The 20,056-nt window shown below is 40.7% G+C and overlaps 1 protein-coding gene and 1 pseudogene across 1 annotated transcript; both read left to right on the top strand.

The window, feature by feature from the left end:
* The first annotated feature begins 503 nt into the window (after window positions 1-503).
* LOC147428882 (ABC transporter C family member 13-like) lies at window positions 504-1,175 on the top strand (annotated as a pseudogene).
* Window positions 1,176-1,187: 12 nt separating this feature from the next.
* On the top strand, window positions 1,188-1,604 carry LOC147428883 (pentatricopeptide repeat-containing protein At1g50270-like). The gene has a single exon (XM_086496120.1). It carries the CDS (start codon window positions 1,188-1,190, stop codon window positions 1,602-1,604), a length of 417 nt encoding a protein of 138 aa, XP_086352246.1.
* The last annotated feature ends 18,452 nt before the right edge of the window (window positions 1,605-20,056 follow it).

Below are 20,056 nucleotides of genomic sequence, written 5' to 3' on the forward strand. Positions count from 1 at the left end.
AATCATGACTCAAAAATGGATGATGTTTCGAGCGTATCTGATGACGACGATGCATCCCATGAGGCTAATGTTAGCTCTTTATCTGAGAATGATTCCCAAAGTATGGATGCAGGCTCTCATAGAAGCTTGGATTTTAAAACTATGTCTTGATGTAGAGATGTTTCCATGTCTGCTGTGGTTTGTGAAAAGGAGACTATTGGTTGTGATAGACTGGATTCAGATCATGATGTTGAATATGTGTGCATGAACCAGATCTCCCAAAATTGCAATGTGGAGGATATCTGTGCATACTGTGATCTCTTATGGATGAAGAGACAGTTATGCAAGAGCTCCTTGCTCACATTTTATGGCAAGTGTGACTCTATTTGTAATGCGAAGACAATTTTAGTTAAATATCAGTGCCAAACGCCGTTGCTTGGACTGTCCTTATTACTGGCTATATTGAGCAAGATCCTCATGAGAGTGTTCTCTCAGCCTGCGCTCTTGATAATGATGTGGAAAGGATGTCTGGCAAGGACCTATGCATGTTAGGAGAATAGGGTTTCAATCTTTATGGTGGCCAGAGAAGCTGCATTGCTCTCTCCAGAGCTATCTATCAGGATTGTGATATTTTTTATTTTATTTTTTGGTGACAAACTAATTGTTGCTGCAGTATTCACACACCTTTCTCTTTTCAACATTCTCATCTCTCCACTGAATTCTTTTCCATGGGTTATCAATGGACTAATACAAGCAGTTGTCTTGCTGAAAAGGTTGACAATATTTTTTTTGACTTATGAGACAAATGATGAAGGGACACAAAAGTTGGGATCAATAAATGAATTGGAGAGTACTCAGATACCAAAACATCAGAATCATTTAGAAGAAATGCTATAAGCATACAAAATGCAAGATTTTCATGGGGCAATGGCCTTCAAGAAGTTCAACCTGAGCATATGAAATGCATCAATATCAGAGTCCCAAAAGGAGGCATAGTGCTGGTTCTTGGCAAGGTTGGATCTGGCAAGTCCTCACGTCTTCAAGTCATGCTTGTGGAGATGAGGTAGCTGAAGGGACACCGAGTTTCAAAAGGGAAATATGGATATGCTCCAGATGTTCTAGCAGTGGCTGGTTGCATGAAAGCTTGTGGCAGTGTGCAAACAATAAGGGAGGGTCATGCCATACTTAATGATTGAATTAAACAGGGAATGGAAAGGGACGTTATTGTTGCCAGTGCTCTTGTGAATATGTGCAGTAAATCTTGTGTTATGGTAGAAGCACAAGAAGTTTTTAGCATGCTACCTATACAAGCTGTGGTTGTGTGGACTGCACTTATTGCAAGATACACAGAAGGGGCACTTAATGAGGGAGTCCTTCACTCCTTTAAGAAAATGCAGCTTGGAGATGTGATACTCAAAGACATTATATTTTTTTCTATTTTAAAAGATTGTGGTAGTTTAGGAGTGTTATCTAGAGGCCTGAACTTACATGCGCATATTGTCATTGAGAGGTTTGAACTGGAACCTTTTTTTGGCACATCCTTGGTGGATATGTATGCCAAGGGTGACATGCTTGCAAAAGCAAAGGAGGTATTTGATGAGATTCCAACGAAGGATACTTCCTGATGGAATGCACTAATTACTGGATATGTAGATCATGGACTTGGTGATTGAGCAGTTCACTGTTTTGGATAGATGCAAGATGAGGGCATTGCACCTGTTGTTGTCAACTTTGTCTGTATCTTAAAAGCTTACAAAAATATACAAGCAATTGAAACAGGTGAAGAGATACACACGGAGGTTCAGAGGTAGGGATTATTGGACAAGCATATAGTGCTAGCAACTGCATTGGTCGACATGTATGTTGGCAAAGGCCCAAGAAGTTTTCGCTGCGCTTCCAACATGGGAAGTGAGCTCTTGGACTACTCTTCTAGGAGGATATACGCATCATGGCTTTGGAAATGAGGCTCTTTGCATAATTGAGCATTGGTGAGATGAGATGCAGTTACATTACTGCAAAGAGTGGAGAATTCAGCTGTATGAAGGTTTCAAGGTGAAGTGAAGATGGTTTTTTGCATTAGAAGGGTCAAAAATACATGGGTGAGTTGAAGTACACCTACATTATTAATCAAGTTTAGATTTTAGCTTTAGTATTTGCTTGCTAGTCATTCTTAAGGATCAACATCAGCCTCCGGCATGTTCAATTGTATACATTGATTGTTCTGCTCCTCATATGCTTATTAAGTTTTTAGAATCTTGCCCAAATGCAAGGTTTATCCCTCGAATGCAATGATAGCAGGCTCCTTACAGAGTGAATGTTCCGAGGATGACATGTCATATTTTCATTGCTTGCTATTGGACAATGTGGCACCTGATAGCATGCTCAAGCTTGTTCTGATAGCGGTCAGGTAGTTGAAGGAGAACAAAGTGATTGGAAATGCTCTAGTTTCCATAACCTGCTCTACTAAGCATGAATGCTCTAGTAGGCTAGGGGGGTTGGCAAGCTATGTCATGCGTTTTTCTAGCAGGCAATCCTTTGGTCTAGAATGCATTGAGGCGGTCTGGGGCAGGCAACAAGAAGAGCAACCTCTAGACACCCTTCAAGGCTCCCGTGCTGCTCAATGGGCCTGGGGCATGACACAACACAAACCAAAACAACAAACCCACATCCAAATCCCAACTACACAAGGGGCACCACCTAGTTTAAGAGCGAACTAGGACGCAAAAGAGGAGAATCGTTAGAGCAACCCACAAACAAGCAAGGAATTTACACTAATCCTAACACCAATGGAACACTCTCACACACTAAAACACGAGAGAGAGAGAGAGAGAGAGAGAGAGAGAGAGAGAGAGAGAGAGAGAGAGAGAGAGAGAGAGAGAGAGTGCTCGGGCTGCTTTGAAACGTATCGGCAATGATCAAGCAAACACAACTATATATTTAAGAAAGAGAGAGAAAGGGGGAGGGGGTGCTTGTTGCATTAAATACCTTCTTACAAATCTGTCATGACAAATCAAAGTGAGATTAGTATTTGTTCAACATAGCTTGTGTAAATTTCACCACAACACATCACAAGAAAAGCCACCCCAATCACTGTCTTAAGGCCAGGGGAGTCCTCTCCACCCTGTCGCCCTCTTACAGTATGTGGGATTTATGGCTAGATTGATGACAACACCAGAGACAAGCTATCAAGAACTTAACAAAAAACACCAAGACACTTACGCATCATTGTTGTCCATTACTTCACGTTGGAAGGGAGACAAAGTATCCAAGCTTAGTCCAAATCCACCCTCCTTGATTCAACAAATGTTGGGCTTACACTAGTAGGAGAAATGATAGATTTCCTACTCTCAATTGAATGATCACTCTCTCTCTTACAATGGCATAGAGTTCCCTTGCTAATCCCCTATTACAACACATGCACATGCATAAGACAATGAGCTTCCACTCAAGAGCTCCTTCTAGAGAGGTTGAGCTTGGCTTCTCAAGCTATAGCAAAGTGCTCTTGCTTATGGCTCCCCCTTTTTTGTGCTAGCTACACCCTCCTTTTATAGCAATTTTGAAGGCTAGGGTTACTCCTCTAACCATGGTTGGGTTAGATTTTCAGCAATTTATCTAACTTCTTTTGCTTGGAATTATCAAGAAGTTGGTGGGGAAAGAGAGAGGAGAGAAATGGAGGTGATAGGACTTTTCATAGTGGGTTAGTGTTAGTAGAGTTAGTATTAATTTACAAATGGAATTGGATATTTACAATGGGAGTATCCATGTAGGATACAAATAAGGAAGAAAAACTCTTAAGAGGTAAGAAAAGGTGGATTTCTTACAAGGTTGATGCTCCAAGTGTCTTGAGTAGGGCCAATTTTGACGCTTGTTGACGGTCCACTAGCTTTGACGGTACATTTTTTCTCCACTCTTGACCTCCCTTGAGAGACAAGGTAATTGAAGATGAGTAATCAACCACCATGATGCTGTCTTTTAAGAGAAGAGGCTGAATTTTGTGGTTTTTTGATAGATATGGGTAAATTGGAGGAGAAAAAATGAGACTAGGTGGTCAATTTTGGAATGGAATTGTGTGTGGGAGGTATGAGTTCACCATGGTTTCTCTTATTCTTCAAGGTTGAGGAGAAGGTGAGTAGGGTGCAGAGAGGAGTGGTGAGAGAGGTGGGGATGATGAGTGGAGAAGTGTGTGTGAAAGAGGAAAATGATAAGGTGGAAGAGAGAGTGTGGCTGCATAGCATGGAAAAACTGGGGTCCACTAATAAAATCATAGCTCATAGCTCGTAGCTCAAAAAAATATGAAAAAATTTGAGGCAAAATTTCAGCCCACGAGCTACAACTTTTGTTTGTATCACCTTTTCAAATTCAGAGAGCAAGTAAACTTTAAAAAATCAGCAAAACCGACCGTTTTTTTCCACTGCACAAGGTCTTTGTGGGGTCCTTCTTTGGATGATTCTTTTGAATACCTCCAAGAGTGAGCCCTCCATAGTGCATGTATGCATGCCACCTACCCTTGACTTTATTTGGTAGGTCTATAATTGAAGATATTGTTGAGATTATGATATAAGTGAATAGTACAACTAAGAAAATCAAATATTGAGGGGTCTAAAAAATATGTACATGTCAAATATAAATAATATAAGTGGAAAAAATATAAAGGGGTCAAAAGAAATCTCTCTCATTATGAGGCTACCATAAAAAGATAAATATTTTTGGTGTTCTAATTTTTTAGAAAAAAAAACAAAATAGATGTAGGAAGGGAAAAATCACAATAGTGAAAAAATATACACATAGATAAAACTAGTTTTTTTGGATTTTTGTTGGGGTGGAGTTACACCAAATATAAGAGAAGCTTACATGAAAATATTTCTATATGGAATAAAGAGTATGGAAAATGGTAAGAAAAATTGTGGTAATGGTGAGGCAATGTACAGAGCTTAAATAACACACACCTAGGTAGAAATATTTAAATAAATACCAAAATAATTATGAGAAAATCTTTTATTTAGGCCCTATATACAAAGAAATATTTACATACGCATGGGCCATAATATACTTATATTTTTTTATTTTATTTTTATTTTTTTGGCTCAACTAGCCCAATGACTAGCTAATTGAGGGTTTTTTAAGAAGATATGGGAAAAGTCCCGTGACTCACGCACGCCTATGTACAGTGAAATGGTAGGGATAGCCACAGTGTTTGGGTGATTTTGGTAGGGTGAGGTAACTCACTGTGGCAATTACAAAGAGCCGAAAAACGGCTATCATTAGCCCTCCCCCTGGATGATGGTATATTCATGTACCATCATAGAGCATCTTTTCCAAAGAGAGTGCTTCAGAGTCCTTGACGAGATCTTTATTGTTTGGCCCCTCAGAATTTTTGCTAGAGTTACACTTATGCTTCATGTAACAATACTTACATGAGACAGTGGCCTTTTGACAGATCTTTGGTAGATCCTTTGGTAGAAGGCGACTCAAATAGGGCTTCAAGCGATACCCGTTTACTTTCCTGGAGTGCTCTTTACCATTCAAGTCCATAAGCTGATAGTAACTTGAATTGAAAGCCTTCTTGACTATGTATGGCCCTTGCCATCTTGTTTCAAATTTGGCATCAAAACGATTATCGAGTCGATTGTCATACCTTAGCACAAGATCTCCTTCATTGATGCCTTTGTCCTTCAGTTTCTTGTCAAGCTTCTCCTTTGTCTGTGTGGCTTTCCTCTTATAGCACTCGTATGCTGCTTCTCTTTTCCACTCAAGCTCAGCTAAGGTAAGAAGTCAATCCATCCATGCTTCTTGATCATCTTGTGCTGATTTGCCATGAAGTCGCATTGTTGGAATGTTTAGCTCAATTGGCTGTAAAGCCTCTTGACAATAGACCAAGTGAAATGGTGTGAACTCCGTGGCTTCCCTATACGTGGTTCGATATGTCCACAAGGCACCATCCAACAAGTCATCCCACAACTTTGTCTTGTTTTTCACCATCTTTCTAATGATGCCTGCAATGACACCATTAGCTTTTTCTACCAAACCTTTTGATTGGGGATAGTAGGGTGTACTGTGACGATGTAGAATGTGAAGTTCTTCACAGACTTCTGTGAGCAATCCCTTTCTAAACCCTGGACCATTATCAGAAACAATCTCCAAAGGTGTGCCAAATCTACAACAAATGTGAGTGTAGACGAATTTGCTCACTGTCTTCTCATTTACCTTTGCCACACTTTGTGCTTCCACCCACCTAGTCATATAGTCTACAGCCACTAGAATGTAGAGTTTACCATTTTTTGTCCTAGGCAGAGGACCCATAGCATCAATGCCCCACTTTTCAAAGGGTCCATTTGCAAGCACGATTTGCCTTGGACCATAAACCAATCTTCTATTCCCATTTACCTGACAATTGTGACAACTTTTACACCAATGTTGGACATCCACATGCAAACTTGGCCAAACATACTCCGCAAGCAAAATCTTCTTCACAGTTAATTCTTGGGCAAAATGACCACCACATGCTTCTTCATGCAAACCTTCTGCATACTTGATCCCTCCCTCTTTGATAGAGGGAGCCTTCTAGGAAGAGATATGCGCTTGCCTTCTTCATGAGTCTCCTCTTCTGAGCCTTCGTGAAGTCTTGTGGAAACTCGCCCTCCAAAATGTAGCTAATAATGGGAGTCAATGACTCCAATCCCTGGTATCTCGGTTGCTTGACAATTGCTGCCACCATGATGACCTGCACTTCTTTCTCAACACATGTAACTACTTGCTGTGCAAGTAAATCGGCATCTTCATTCTGTTTCCTAGGAATATGATATAGTTGCACTTCTTCAAATTGATTAAACAATCTACGAATGGCATGAACTTTTGTCCGTAAGCTTTCATTCTTGCATGCCCAAATGCCTAAAATCTGTTTAACAATGAGAAGTACATCTCCCTTTACCATGAGGCGTTGTATCCCTTGGCCAATGCACAACTTCAAACCATGAATTAGTGTGTCATATTCTACTTCATTGTTGCTAGCTGAACTTGGTAGATTGAACTTCTCTTTCATGACCACCTCTCCACTTGGGTTGAGCAACACTAGCCCTCCCCCTGCTTTTCCTGTGGCTCGACGAAAAGCTCCATCAAAGAACAAGGTAAAAGCATTAGGAATACTTTTTGGTGGTGGTAATGGTAGGGTCTACGAATGACACGTTGAAATTGCAACTTAGTACTAACAATCATGTGTACCTTTTGCCTTGCAATGGGAATGAAGGGATCATACAAATTCTCGTGATTCATGCAAGCTACTTGATTATGCTAAAGGTTGAGCCTTCACAAAACATACACAAGCCTCTCCTCAGTGGGGGCACCAATTTGAGGGGGTCTGGGGGGGCAACAAGAAGAGCAACCTCTAGACACCTTTCAAGGCTCCCGTGCTGCTCAATGGGGCTGGGGCACAACACAACACAAACCAAAACAACAAACCCACATCCAAATCCCAACTACACAAGGGGCACCACCTAGTTTAAGAGCGAACTAGGACGCAAAAGAGGAGAATCGTTAGAGCAACCCACAAACAAGCAAGGAATTTACACTAACCCTAACACCAATGGAACACTCTCACACACTAAAACACGAGAGAGAGAGAGAGAGAGAGAGAGAGAGAGAGAGTGCTCGGGCTGCTTTGAAACGTATCGGCAATGATCAAGCAAACACAACTATATATTTAAGAAAGAGAGAGAAAGGGGGAGGGGGTGCTTGTTGCATTAAATACCTTCTTACAAATCTGTCATGACAAATCAAAGTGAGATTAGTATTTGTTCAACATAGCTTGTGTAAATTTCACCACAACACATCACAAGAAAAGCCACCCCAATCACTGTCTTAAGGCCAGGGGAGTCCTCTCCACCCTGTCGCCCTCTTACAGTATGTGGGATTTATGGCTAGATTGATGACAACACCAGAGACAAGCTATCAAGAACTTTAACAAAAAAACACCAAGACACTTACGCATCATTGTTTTCCATTACTTCACGTTGGAAGGGAGACAAAGTATCCAAGCTTAGTCCAAATCCACCCTCCTTGATTCAGCAAATGTTGGGCTTACACTAGTAGGAGAAATGATAGATTTCCTAATCTCAATTGAATGATCACTCTCTCTCTTACAATGGCATAGAGTTCCCTTGCTAATCCCCTATTACAACACATGCACATGCATAAGACAATGAGCTTCCACTCAAGAGCTCCTTCTAGAGAGGTTGAGCTTGGCTTCTCAAGCTATAGCAAAGTGCTCTTGCTTATGGCTCCCCCTTTTTTGTGCTAGCTACACCCTCCTTTTATAGCAATTTTGAAGGCTAGGGTTACTCCTCTAACCATGGTTGGGTTAGATTTTCAGCGATTTATCTAATTTCTTTTGCTTGGAATTATCAAGAAGCTGGTGGGGAAAGAGAGAGGAGAGAAATGGAGGTGATAGGACTTTTCATAGTGGGTTAGTGTTAGTAGAGTTAGTATTAATTTACAAATGGAATTGGATATTTACAATGGGAGTATCCATGTAGGATACAAATAAGGAAGAAAAACTCTTAAGAGGTAAGAAAAGGTGGATTTCTTACAAGGTTGATGCTCCAAGTGTCTTGAGTAGGGCCAATTTTGATGCTTGTTGACGGTCCACTAGCTTTGACGGTACATTTTTTCTCCACTCTTGACCTTCCTTGAGAGACAAGGTAATTGAAGCTGAGTAATCAACCACCATGATGCTGTCTTTTAAGAGAAGAGGCTGAATTTTGTGGTTTTTTGATAGATATGGGTAAATTGGAGGAGAAAAAATGAGACTAGGTGGTCAATTTTGGAATGGAATTGTGTGTGGGAGGTATGAGTTCACCATGGTTTCTCTTATTCTTCAAGGTTGAGGAGAAGGTGAGTAGGGTGCAGAGAGGAGTGGTGAGAGAGGTGGGGATGATGAGTGGAGAAGTGTGTGTGAAAGAGGAAAATGATAAGGTGGAAGAGAGAGTGTGGCTGCATAGCATGGGAAAACTGGGGTCCACTAATAAAATCATAGCTCATAGCTCGTAGCTCAAAAAAATATGAAAAAATTTGAGGCAAAATTTCAGCCCACGAGCTACAACTTTTGTTTGTATCACCTTTTCAAATTCGGAGAGCAAGTGAACTTTAAAAATTCAGCAAAACCGATCGTTTTTTTCCACTGCACAATGTCCTTGTGGGGTTCTTCTTTGGATGATTCTTTTGAATACCTCCAAGAGTGAGCCGTCCATAGTGCATGTATACATGCCACCTACCCTTGACCTTATTTGGTAGGTCTATAATTGAAGATATTGTTGAGATTATGATATAAGTGAATAGTACAACTAAGAAAATCAAATATTGAGGGGTCTAAAAAATATGTACATGTCAAATATAAATAATATAAGTGGAAAAAATAGAAAGGGGTCAAAAGAAATCTCTCTTATTATGAGGCTACCATAAAAAGATAAATATTTTTGGTGTTCTAATTTTTTAGAAAAAAAAACAAAATAGATGTAAGAAGGGAAAAATCACAATAGTGAAAAAATATACACATAAATAAAACTAGTTTTTTTGGATTTTTGTTGGGGTGGAGTTACACCAAATATAAGAGAAGCTTACATGAAAATATTTCTATATGGAATAAAGAGTATGAAAAATGGTAAGAAAAATTGTGGTAATGGTGAGGCAATGTACAGAGCATAAATAACACACACCTAGGTAGAAATATTTAAATAAATACCAAAATAATTATGAAAAAATCTTTTATTTAGGCCCTGTATACAAAGAAATATTTACATACGCATGGGCCATAATATACTTATATTTTTTTATTTTATTTTTATTTTTTTGGCTCAACTAGCCCAATGACTAGCTAATTGAGGGTTTTTTATTTCAGTAAGGAGATATGGGAAAAGTCCCCTAACTCACACGCACCTATATACAGTGAAATGGTAGGGATGGCCATAGCGTTTGGGTGAATTTGGTAGGTTGGAGTAACTTACTATGGTAATTATGGAGAGCCGAAAAACGGCTATCAGCATCAATGCACAACAATGGGCATCTTCACATTTTTATGAGTTGTGTAAATATACTAGCTGAAGACGTTTTTCTCCTTGGATTGAGGTGCATGGAGATTGGGACAAGGTCCATCATATGTGATGTTGCTATTGCAGGGAACTGAAAGTCTTAGTGAAGATGTTTGTAAATGTGCTCATGCCAAGGAGTGTGCAGCTTCTCAGCATAAAGCCAGAATCGCATGGTGTAAATAATGCATTCAATGGATTGCCTATGATCTTTTGGGTCAAAAGTAGAGCTCTGGGAGCTAGTTTTTTTAAGAAAGTGCAGGAGTAGATGCCACGTAGAGGGGGGACTGACAGAAGGCTCTAGAAGCGACTCGGGGAGGGGGAGCTCTCAAAAATGAAAAAATTGGTGCAGGAGAGGGAGCCATGAGGGGGGTTTCCGACCATGCAAGATCAGGAAAAGGGGTTGATCATGGCTCAAGAGAAGAGAGGCTGCCAGAGGTTGAGGAGGACGCCATTCAAAGGTGCCAAGAGCAGGAGATGTGGTGCTTCATAGGGTGACTCCAAGAGCAAGTTTACAGGGTTGCACAGGGATGCTAAGGGATCTCACCAATTGTAAGGGCAATCCTTGCAGGCGGTTGAAGGGCTAAAAACAAGTTGCAAAGTTGGTGAAGAAGGAGTGGGTCACACAATTCAGAGTTACAGAGAAATAGGTGGTAGAGGGAGCCAGTTCGTTGCAAAGGGGGGCGAGATCAAAGACAACCTGCAGAGAATATGGGATCTTATAGGTGACCTGGCCCTTCAATGCAAGCGAGAGGCAAAAGGAAGCTCGTGTGAGCTGCAGGAGGAGGAAAAGTCAAGGGGATTGTGATAGGACATGCTGGGAGCCATGAGGGGGTTGCCGAGCAGGGAAGGATGATCTCGTAGGGCATGCGGCAAGACGGAGTCTCCAAGCAAGAGAGGTTGCCAAGCTCAACCGGGCCATCATTTAAAGGGAAGAGAACACTATGAGAGCATCCAACTTGTAAGAATTAATGGCCTAATAAATTGTGTGTAGCAGAAATTAGCATGAACATAGTGGGCATTCCATTAGAATAGATTCCTAATGAGCATTACAAGAGTGCTTGGGTGGAGAGAGCAACAAAAAGCATAACACCTAGTTAGATAGCATCAACAATACTTTCAAAAGAGAGAGAAATTAAGCTATTGACAACAATTGAGGACCGGATTTTCATGGAGCCGGTCCCCCCTCCAAAAGGCTTTGTATTATGGTTTCTCCCATCAAGAGAGACATTGTACAATACAATTCTTTGTGTTCCTTCAAGACTAGCTAGTGCAATGAAGATGAAAGCTTCATGCACTAAGCAAAACACTTAGTAAACACAACTTTAATTATCCCCGTTCTCAGACCCAAGACCTCACACACCTTCGAAGATGGTGAGAGCTAGCAGGGTATGAGAGTAGATTGAGAGGAAGAAGGAGTATCTTACGAGAAAGATGTACATCTCCTCACATAAACCTCACACACCTTCGAAGATGGTGAGAGCTAGCAGGGTATGAGAGTAGATTGAGAAGAAGAAGGAGTATCTTACGAGAAAGATGTACATCTCCTCACATAATCACTCATATTAGCATAGCTTTAGCTTAGTAATTAGCTTGGTAGAGGAGATGAGCATGCATTGAAGCTTGGCTCTTGGTTGGATTTGCATCCACAAGCCAAGAGTGTGTCGATGTAGGCTTCTATCTCACAAGCTTGGAGTAGGTGATGAGCTCTCCATTAAAGCTTGGGAAGAGATAGTCTTCTCTTTCTTCACACATGAGATTGTGTGAGTGTTTGTGTGATAATGCCTTGCAAAAATCAGCCCCCTCTCTCTCTTGGGCGAGCCCTCTTGCTATTTGCTCTTGCAGGCTCCCCACTGGACCTCCCCAAGTCAAGCCAATGGCTATTAAGCAGCATAAGTGATAGTGAGGCGGTCCGGGGCGGGCAACAAGAAGAGTGGCCTCTAGACACCCTTCAAGGCTCCCGTGCTTCTCAATGGGGCTGGGGCACAACACAACACCAACCAAAACAACAAACCCACAGCCAAATCCCAACTACACAAGGGGCACCACCTAGTTTAAGAGCGAACTAGGACGCAAAAGAGGAGAATCGTTAGAGCAACCCACAAACAAGCAAGGAATTTACACTAACCCTAACACCAATGGAACACTCTTACACACTAAAACATGATAGAGAGAGGGATAGTCCTCGGGCTGCTTTGAAACGTATCGGCAATGATCAAGCAAACACAGCTATATATTTAAGAAAGAGAGAGAAAGGGGGAGGGGGTGCTTGTTGCATTAATACCTTCTTACAAATCTGTCATGACAAATCAAAGTGAGATTAGTATTTGTTCAACATAGCTTGCGTAAATTTCACCACAACACATCACAAGAAAAGCCACCCCAATCACTGTCTTAAGGCCAGGGGAGTCCTCTCCACCCTGTCGCCCTCTTACAGTATGTGGGATTTATGGCTAGATTGATGACAACACCAGAGACAAGCTATCAAGAACTTTAACAAAAAACACCAAGACACTTACGCATCATTGTTGTCCATTACTTCACGTTGGAAGGGAGACAAAGTATCCAAGCTTAGTCCAAATCCACCCTCCTTGATTCAGCGAATGTTGGGCTTACACTAGTAGGAGAAATGATAGATTTCCTACTCTCAATTGAATGATCACTCTCTCTCTTACAATGGCATAGAGTTCCCTTGCTAATCCCCTATTACAACACATGCACATGCATAGGACAATGAGCTTCCACTCAAGAGCTCCTTCTAGAGAGGTTGAGCTTGGCTTCTGAAGCTATAGCATAGTGCTCTTGCTTATGGATCCCCCCTTTTGTGCTAGCTACACCCTCCTTTTATAGCAATTTTGAAGGCTAGGGTTACTCCTCTAACCATGGTTGGGTTAGATTTTCAGCAATTTATCTAATTTCTTTTGCTTGGAATTATCAAGAAGCTGGTGGGGAAAGAGAGAGGAGAGAAATGGAGGTGATAGGACTTTTCATAGTGGGTTAGTGTTAGTAGAGTTAGTATTAATTTACAAATGGAATTGGATATTTACAATGGGAGTATCCATGTAGGATACAAATAAGGAAGAAAATATCTTAAGAGGTAAGAAAAGGTGGATTTCTTACAAGGTTGATGCTCAAAGTGTCTTGAGTAGGGCCAATTTTGACGCTTGTTGACGGTCCACTAGCTTTGACGGTACATTTTTTCTCCACTCTTGACCTTCCTTGAGAGACAAGGTAATTGAAGCTGAGTAATCAACCACCATGATGCTGTCTTTTAAGAGAAGAGGCTGAATTTTGTGTTTTTTTTGATAGATATGGGTAAATTGGAGGAGGAAAAATGAGACTAGGTGGTCAATTTTGGAATGGAATTGTGTGTGGGAGATATGAGTTCACCATGGTTTCTCTTATTCTTCAAGGTTGAGGAGAAGGTGAGTAGGGTGCAGAGAGGAGTGGTGAGAGAGATGGGATGATGAGTGGAGAAGTGTGTGTGAAAGAGGAAAATGATAAAGTGGAAGAGAGAGTGTGGCTGTATAGCATGGAAAAACTGGGGTCCACTAATAAAATCATAGCTCACAGCTCGTAGCTCAAAAAAATATGGAAAAATTTGAGGCAAAAGTTCAGCGCACGAGCTACAACTTTTGTTTGTATCACCTTTTCAAATTCGGAGAGCAATTGAAGTTTAAAAATTCAGCAAAACCGACCGTTTTTTTCCACTGCAAAGGTCCTTGTGGGGTCCTTCTTTGGATGATTCTTTTGAATACCTCCAAGAGTGAGCCCTCCATAGTGCATGTATGCATGCCACCTACCCTTGACCTTATTTGGTAGGTCTATAATTGAAGATATTGTTGAGATTAGGATATAAGTGAATAGTACAACTAAGAAAATCAAATATTGAGGGTCTAAAAAATATGTACATGTCAAATATAAATAATATAAGTGGAAAAAATATAAAGGGGTCAAAAGAAATCTCTCTCATTATGAGGCTACCATAAAAAGATAAATATTTTTGGTGTTCTAATTTTTGAGAAAAAAACAAAATAGATGTAGGAAGGGAAAAATCACCATAGTGAAAAAATATACACATAAATAAAACTAGTTTTTTTGGATTTTTGTTGGGGTGGAGTTACACCAAAAAAAAATGAAAATATTTCTATATGGAATAAAGAGTATTCAAAATGATAAGAAAAAATTGTGGTAATGGTGAGGCAATGTACAGAGCATAAATAACACACACCTAGGTAGAAATATTTAAATAAATACCAAAATAATTATAAAAAAATCTTTTATTTAGGCCCTATATACAAAGAAATATTTACATACGCATGGGCCATAATATACTTATATTTTTTATATATATATATTTTTTGGCTCAACTAGCCCAATGACTAGCTAATTGAGGGTTTTTTACAGTAAGGAGATATTGGAAAAGTTCCCTAACTCACACGCACCTATATACAGTGAAAGGGTGAGGGTAACCACAGTGTTTGAGTGATTTGATCGGGGGGAATAACTCACTATGGCAATCACAGAGAGCCGAAAAACGGCTATCATTAGCCCTCCCCCTGGATGATGGTATATTCATGTACCATCATAGAGCAACTTTTCCAAAGAGAGTGCTTCAGAGGCCTTGACGAGATCTTTATTGTTTGGCCCCTCAGAATTTTTTCTAGAGTTACACTCATGCTTCATGTAACAATACTTACATGAGACAGTTGCCTTTTGCTGTGGTAGATCCTTTGGTAGAAGGCGACTCAAGTAAAGCTTCAAGCGATAGCCGTTTACCTTCCTGGAGTGCTCTTTCCCATTCAAGTCCATAAGTTGATAGTAACTTGAATTGAAAGCCTTCTTGACTATGTATGGCCCTTGCCATCTTGTTTCAAATTTGGCATCAAAACGATTATCGAGTCGATTGTCATACCTTAGCACAAGATCTCCTTCATTGATGCCTTTGTCCTTCAGTTTCTTGTCAAGCTTCTCCTTTGTCTGTGTGGCTTTCCTCTTATAGCACTCGTATGCTGCTTCTCTTTTCCACTCAAGCTCAGCTAAGGTAAGCAGTCGATCCATCCATACCTCTTGATCATCTTGTGCTCCTTTGCCATGAAGTCGCATTGTTGGAATGTTGAGCTCGATAGGCTGCAAAGCCTCTTGACCATAGACCAAGTGAAATGGTGTGAACTCCGTGGCTTCCCTATATGTGGTTCGATATGCCCACAAGGCACCATCCAAGAAGTCATCCCATAATTTTGTCTTGTTTTGCACCATCTTTCTAATGATTCCTGCAATGACACCATTAGCCTTCTCCACCAAACCATTTGACTGGGGATAGTAGGATGTACTGCGACGATGTAGAATGCGAAGTTCTTCACAGACTTCTGTGAGCAATCCCTTTCTAAACCCTGGACCATTATCAGAAACAATCTCCAAAGGTGTGCCAAATCTACAACAAATGTGAGTGTAGACGAATTTGCTCACTGTCCTCTCATTTACCTTTGCTACACTTTGAGCTGCCACCCACCTAGTCATATAGTCTACAGCCACTAAAATGTAGAGTTTACCATTTTTTATCCTAGGCAGAGGACCCATAGCATCAATGCCCCACTTTTCAAAGGGTCCATTTGCAAGCACTATTTGCCCCGGGCCATGCACCAACCTTCTATTTCCATTTATCTGACAATTGTGACAGCTTTTACACCAATGTTGAACATCCACATGCAAGCTTGGCCAAACATACCCCGCAAGCAAAATCTTCTTCACAGTTGATTCTTGGGCAAAATGACCACCACATGCCTCTTCATGCAAACCTTTTAGAATGGCTGGAATTTCCTCGATAGTTGGTACTCTTCTGCACACTTGATCCTTCCCTCTTTGATAGAGGGAGCCTTCTAGGAAGAGATAGAAACTTGCCTTCTTCATGAGTCTCCTCTTCTGAGCCTTCGTGAAGTCTTGTAGAAACTCACCCTCCAAAATGTAGCCAATAATGGGAGCCAATGACTCCAATCCCTAGTATCTCGGTTGCTTGACAGCTGCTGCCACCATGATGACCTGCACTTCTCTCTCAACACATGTAACTGCTTGTTGTGCAAGTAAATCGGCATCTTCATTTTGTTTCCTCGGAATATGATATAGTTGCACTTCTTCAAACTGATTAAACATCTTACGAATGGCATGAACTTTTGTCCTTAAGCTTTCATTCTTGCATGCCCAAATGCCTAAAATCTGTTTAACAATGAGAAGTGCACCTCTCTTTACCATGAGGCGTTGTATCCCTTGGCCAATGCACATCTTCAAACCATGAATTAGTGTGTCGTATTCTGCTTCATTATTGCTAGCTAAACTTGGTAGATTGAACTTCTCTTTCATGACCACCTCTCCACTTGGGTTGAGCAACACTAGCCCTCCCCCTGCTTTTCCTATGGCTCGACGAAAAGCTCCATCAAAGAACAAGGTAAAAGCATTAGGAATACTTTTTGGTGGTGGCAATGGTAGGGTCTTTACTTCAGACACCTTAATCTCCTTTTCGTGCACCCTATAAGTGAGAATCCCTGCCAATTGTGCACGCACACTATCTTCTACCTTGAAAGAGTATTGAAACTCTTGCAACTCCATAATCCACTTTGAGATCCTAGTACTAAGATTCATTTGAGCTGACACCCAAGGGAACAAATTTTCTGCAGTGAGAATTACAAAAGGTTTTGGTAGCAGGTAGGATCTAAACTTTCTCACCGCAAACATGAGAGAAAGAATCATGAGTTCTGTTTCTGTGTAGTCTCTCTCCAAAGCATTCATGACCCTACTAGCAAAGTAGATGGGTCGCATCCTTGTACTGTGGGGATCTTGTTGTAGCAACATAGCACCAATTGTTTCTTTCCCAGCACTAGAGCTAACAAAGAATGTGTACTCCCAACAAGGAGGCATGAGTGTTGGTAGCTCTGACAAAATGACTTTAATGTTACAAAAGTACTCTTCAAGCTCATCAGACCATGCAAATTCTACTTGTTGTGTCAACTTTTGCAAAGGGTGAAGTAACTCCGAGGCTAAGTGAATGAAGCGTGACATATACTTCACCTTTTGAATGAATGAGATGACCTCCTTAAGACTCTTGGGTGATGGTAGCTCAATAAGAGCCTTTGCCTTCGAAGGATCCACTTCAATGCCTTTGTAAGAAACTTTATGACCAAGCAAGATTACTTCATCCTCACCTATATGGCACTTGTCGGGGTTGAGTTGACCTCCCATGTCGTAGAGCTTCTTTAAACCTTCTTCTACCCTTTGTAGATGCAATGATTTTGAGCTATAAATACAGAAATCATCAATGAACACCCTAATTGACTTTCCAAAGAATGCTTGAAACACCATATTCATGAAACGTTGGAATGTTGCAGGAGCATTTGTCAGACCAAATGGCATGACTCTAAAAGCATAACAACCCCAAGGAGTGGTAAAGGTTGTTTTCAATTGATCCTCCAATGCAATCCCTATTTGAAAGTAACCTGAGTAGCCATCACACACAGTGTAGATCCTCAGGTACTTCAAGGAACCTCTCCCCTTAAGCACTTGAGTTTCCTATACTTCTCAGCAGCCCTAGTTTCAGCTGCATCAAAAGTAGTAGGTGCACCCGCCTCAAATTTTACCTTAAGGTCAGGAAAGAGTCCGGCTATGAACCTCTCCTTCTTTAAAAATTCTGCACCATCACCAGGGTTAGCAACATTTCGTATCCATAGAGCCCAAAGACGTAGAAACTCTTGCTTGTACAAGTAGTAGTCATCTAAGTCTTTTTGCTTATGAGAAACAATGTCTTGCCATAGTTTTTGAGTGTTTTGGGGATCAAAGAAGTATCTCTTAAAACGATTCAAAACTTCTGTGTAATTCCCCTTAACTTCCTCAGGCAAAGAGTCAAACCAAGTACTAGCATCTTTCCTAAGGACCACCTCAAACATTTCTACACGTTCTTGATCGGTTACTATCCTCTTGATACGGCAAGACATCTTGAAATTTGCTAAAAATAATTCTGCATCCTCTCCAGGCTCTCCAAAGAAAAGAGGATATCCAGACATTTGGCGTTGGCTCTCCATTATTATGAAAGATTACAACACGAGTTACGATAAGGGATACAATAGAGATTTAGAACCACTCGCCTGCAAATGAAGAAGTAAGAAAATACCACTCTAGGTTTTCTTCTTCAGCTATCCAAGCTTCAATGAGGTCTCGATTTGTTTGATAAAAAAAAAAAGGTAGACTATTGATGAGCTCTAAGAAGGGTTGAAATTCTTCAAATCTAAGGCGATAAACAGAAATCTCTAGAACTTATGTTCTAGATCCAAAAGAGAAACCACGTCCCAAGTGATAAATTGCACTTGTTCTACAATTCCCAACGCACAAGCGGTTTGTATAAAAACTAGATCTTCATGCTCGTCGAAGGCCGTGAGAAAGTAGCAATTGACTAGGAGCTCCTTTCCTTCGAGTTCCACACAGTCGGAGTGAGGCAACCTTCTCACAATTTCATAAAGAACATCCTCATCAAGTCCAATCAAGTTTGCAAGATTTAAAGACTCCACTTGTGCTACAAAATTCCTAGACAAAAACTCCTTAGGATTATGGTTAAATCATTCAAAAGCTTAAAGAGATTTCAAATGTCTCTATGAACAAAGTGTCATAGAAAGTAGAGAAGGATGAGAATTTATACAAATTTGCAATCTTCTCTATGCTCTCTTTATTAAGAAAAGATCTGAATAGCTCCCTATCTCCTTTGTTGAAAGCGAAAGGAAGACTATTAATAAGACGCAAATGAGGGAAAAATTCACCAAATGTGAGTCTATGAAGCATGAACTTTGGCCGCAAGTTTCCTGAAGAGTCTTCCTCAATGGTGAAATGCACTCGCCAAACGCCAAATTTCACTCTATTTACCAATCTTAGGGCACACACTAGTTGGATGAATGCGCGGTCTTCCTTAGTGCCCAACAACAAGAGGAAAATGGAATCCACGCGTAGGACCTTCCGTCTTAACTTCACCACCCTCTTGTCATAAGGGAGATGCCTTACTACTTGCTCCTGCAACTCAATTGGTAATAGAGCTAGATCTCTAAGGATTGAACTTTCACTGCACACACATTCCCAGTTAGAACAAATGATCGTTTTTTATTTCTTGTAACAACTTGGACAAAGAAAAAAAAAACATACACACTATTTTGCCGGGTTGCACTTCATTTTAAAATAAAATGAACAGATGTACATCAAAAGAAGTGTGGTAGTTGATGAGAGGTAAAAGACAGGGTTTGGTGATGCAAGAATTTCTCCTACTCTTTGGGCACAAAACATGAACACCATACGTTGTTGAAAATGGATTTTCCTACTAATTGCAATGTTTATTCTAATGTGTGGAGTGAAATGGAAGGGGAAAACCTCTATTCCTGGGCCATTATCCATGGTCTATGCATGACCTAATGCTTAAAACAAAACAAAAATATAGACGTCCAAACTAAGGTCGTACCTAATAAGAGGCAAAATAAAAGGATTTACTGAAGCGTTTATCTCGGCGACCCTAAGAGGACCTAAAATTCTACGAATGACACGTTGAAATTGCAACTTAGTACTAACAATTATGTGTACCTTTTGCTTTGCAATGGGAATGAAGGGATCATACAAATTCTCGTGATTCATGCAAGCTACTTGATTATGCTAAAGGTTGAGCCTTCACAAAACATACACAAGCCTGTCCTCAGTGGGGGCACCAATTTGAGGCGGTCCGGGGCGGGCAACAAGAAGAGTGGCCTCTAGACACCCTTCAAGGCTCCCGTGCTGCTCAATGGGGCTGGGGCACAACACAACACAAACCAAAACAACAAACCCACAGCCAAATCCCAACTACACAAGGGGCACCACCTAGTTTAAGAGCGAACTAGGACGCAAAAGAGGAGAATCGTTAGAGCAACCCACAAACAAGCAAGGAATTTACACTAACCCTAACACCAATGGAACATTCTTACACACTAAAACATGATAGAGAG

This window comes from Adiantum capillus-veneris, chromosome 22 (assembly GCF_014529385.1).
Source record: "Adiantum capillus-veneris isolate H3 chromosome 22, ASM1452938v2, whole genome shotgun sequence".
In the NCBI taxonomy this organism is placed as follows: Eukaryota; Viridiplantae; Streptophyta; class Polypodiopsida; order Polypodiales; family Pteridaceae; genus Adiantum; species Adiantum capillus-veneris.

Excerpts from the sequence above, each read along its gene's own strand:
- LOC147428883 (XM_086496120.1), top strand. The coding sequence starts at position 1,188 with ATGGAAAGGGACGTTATTGTTGCCAGTGCTCTTGTGAATATGTGCAGT.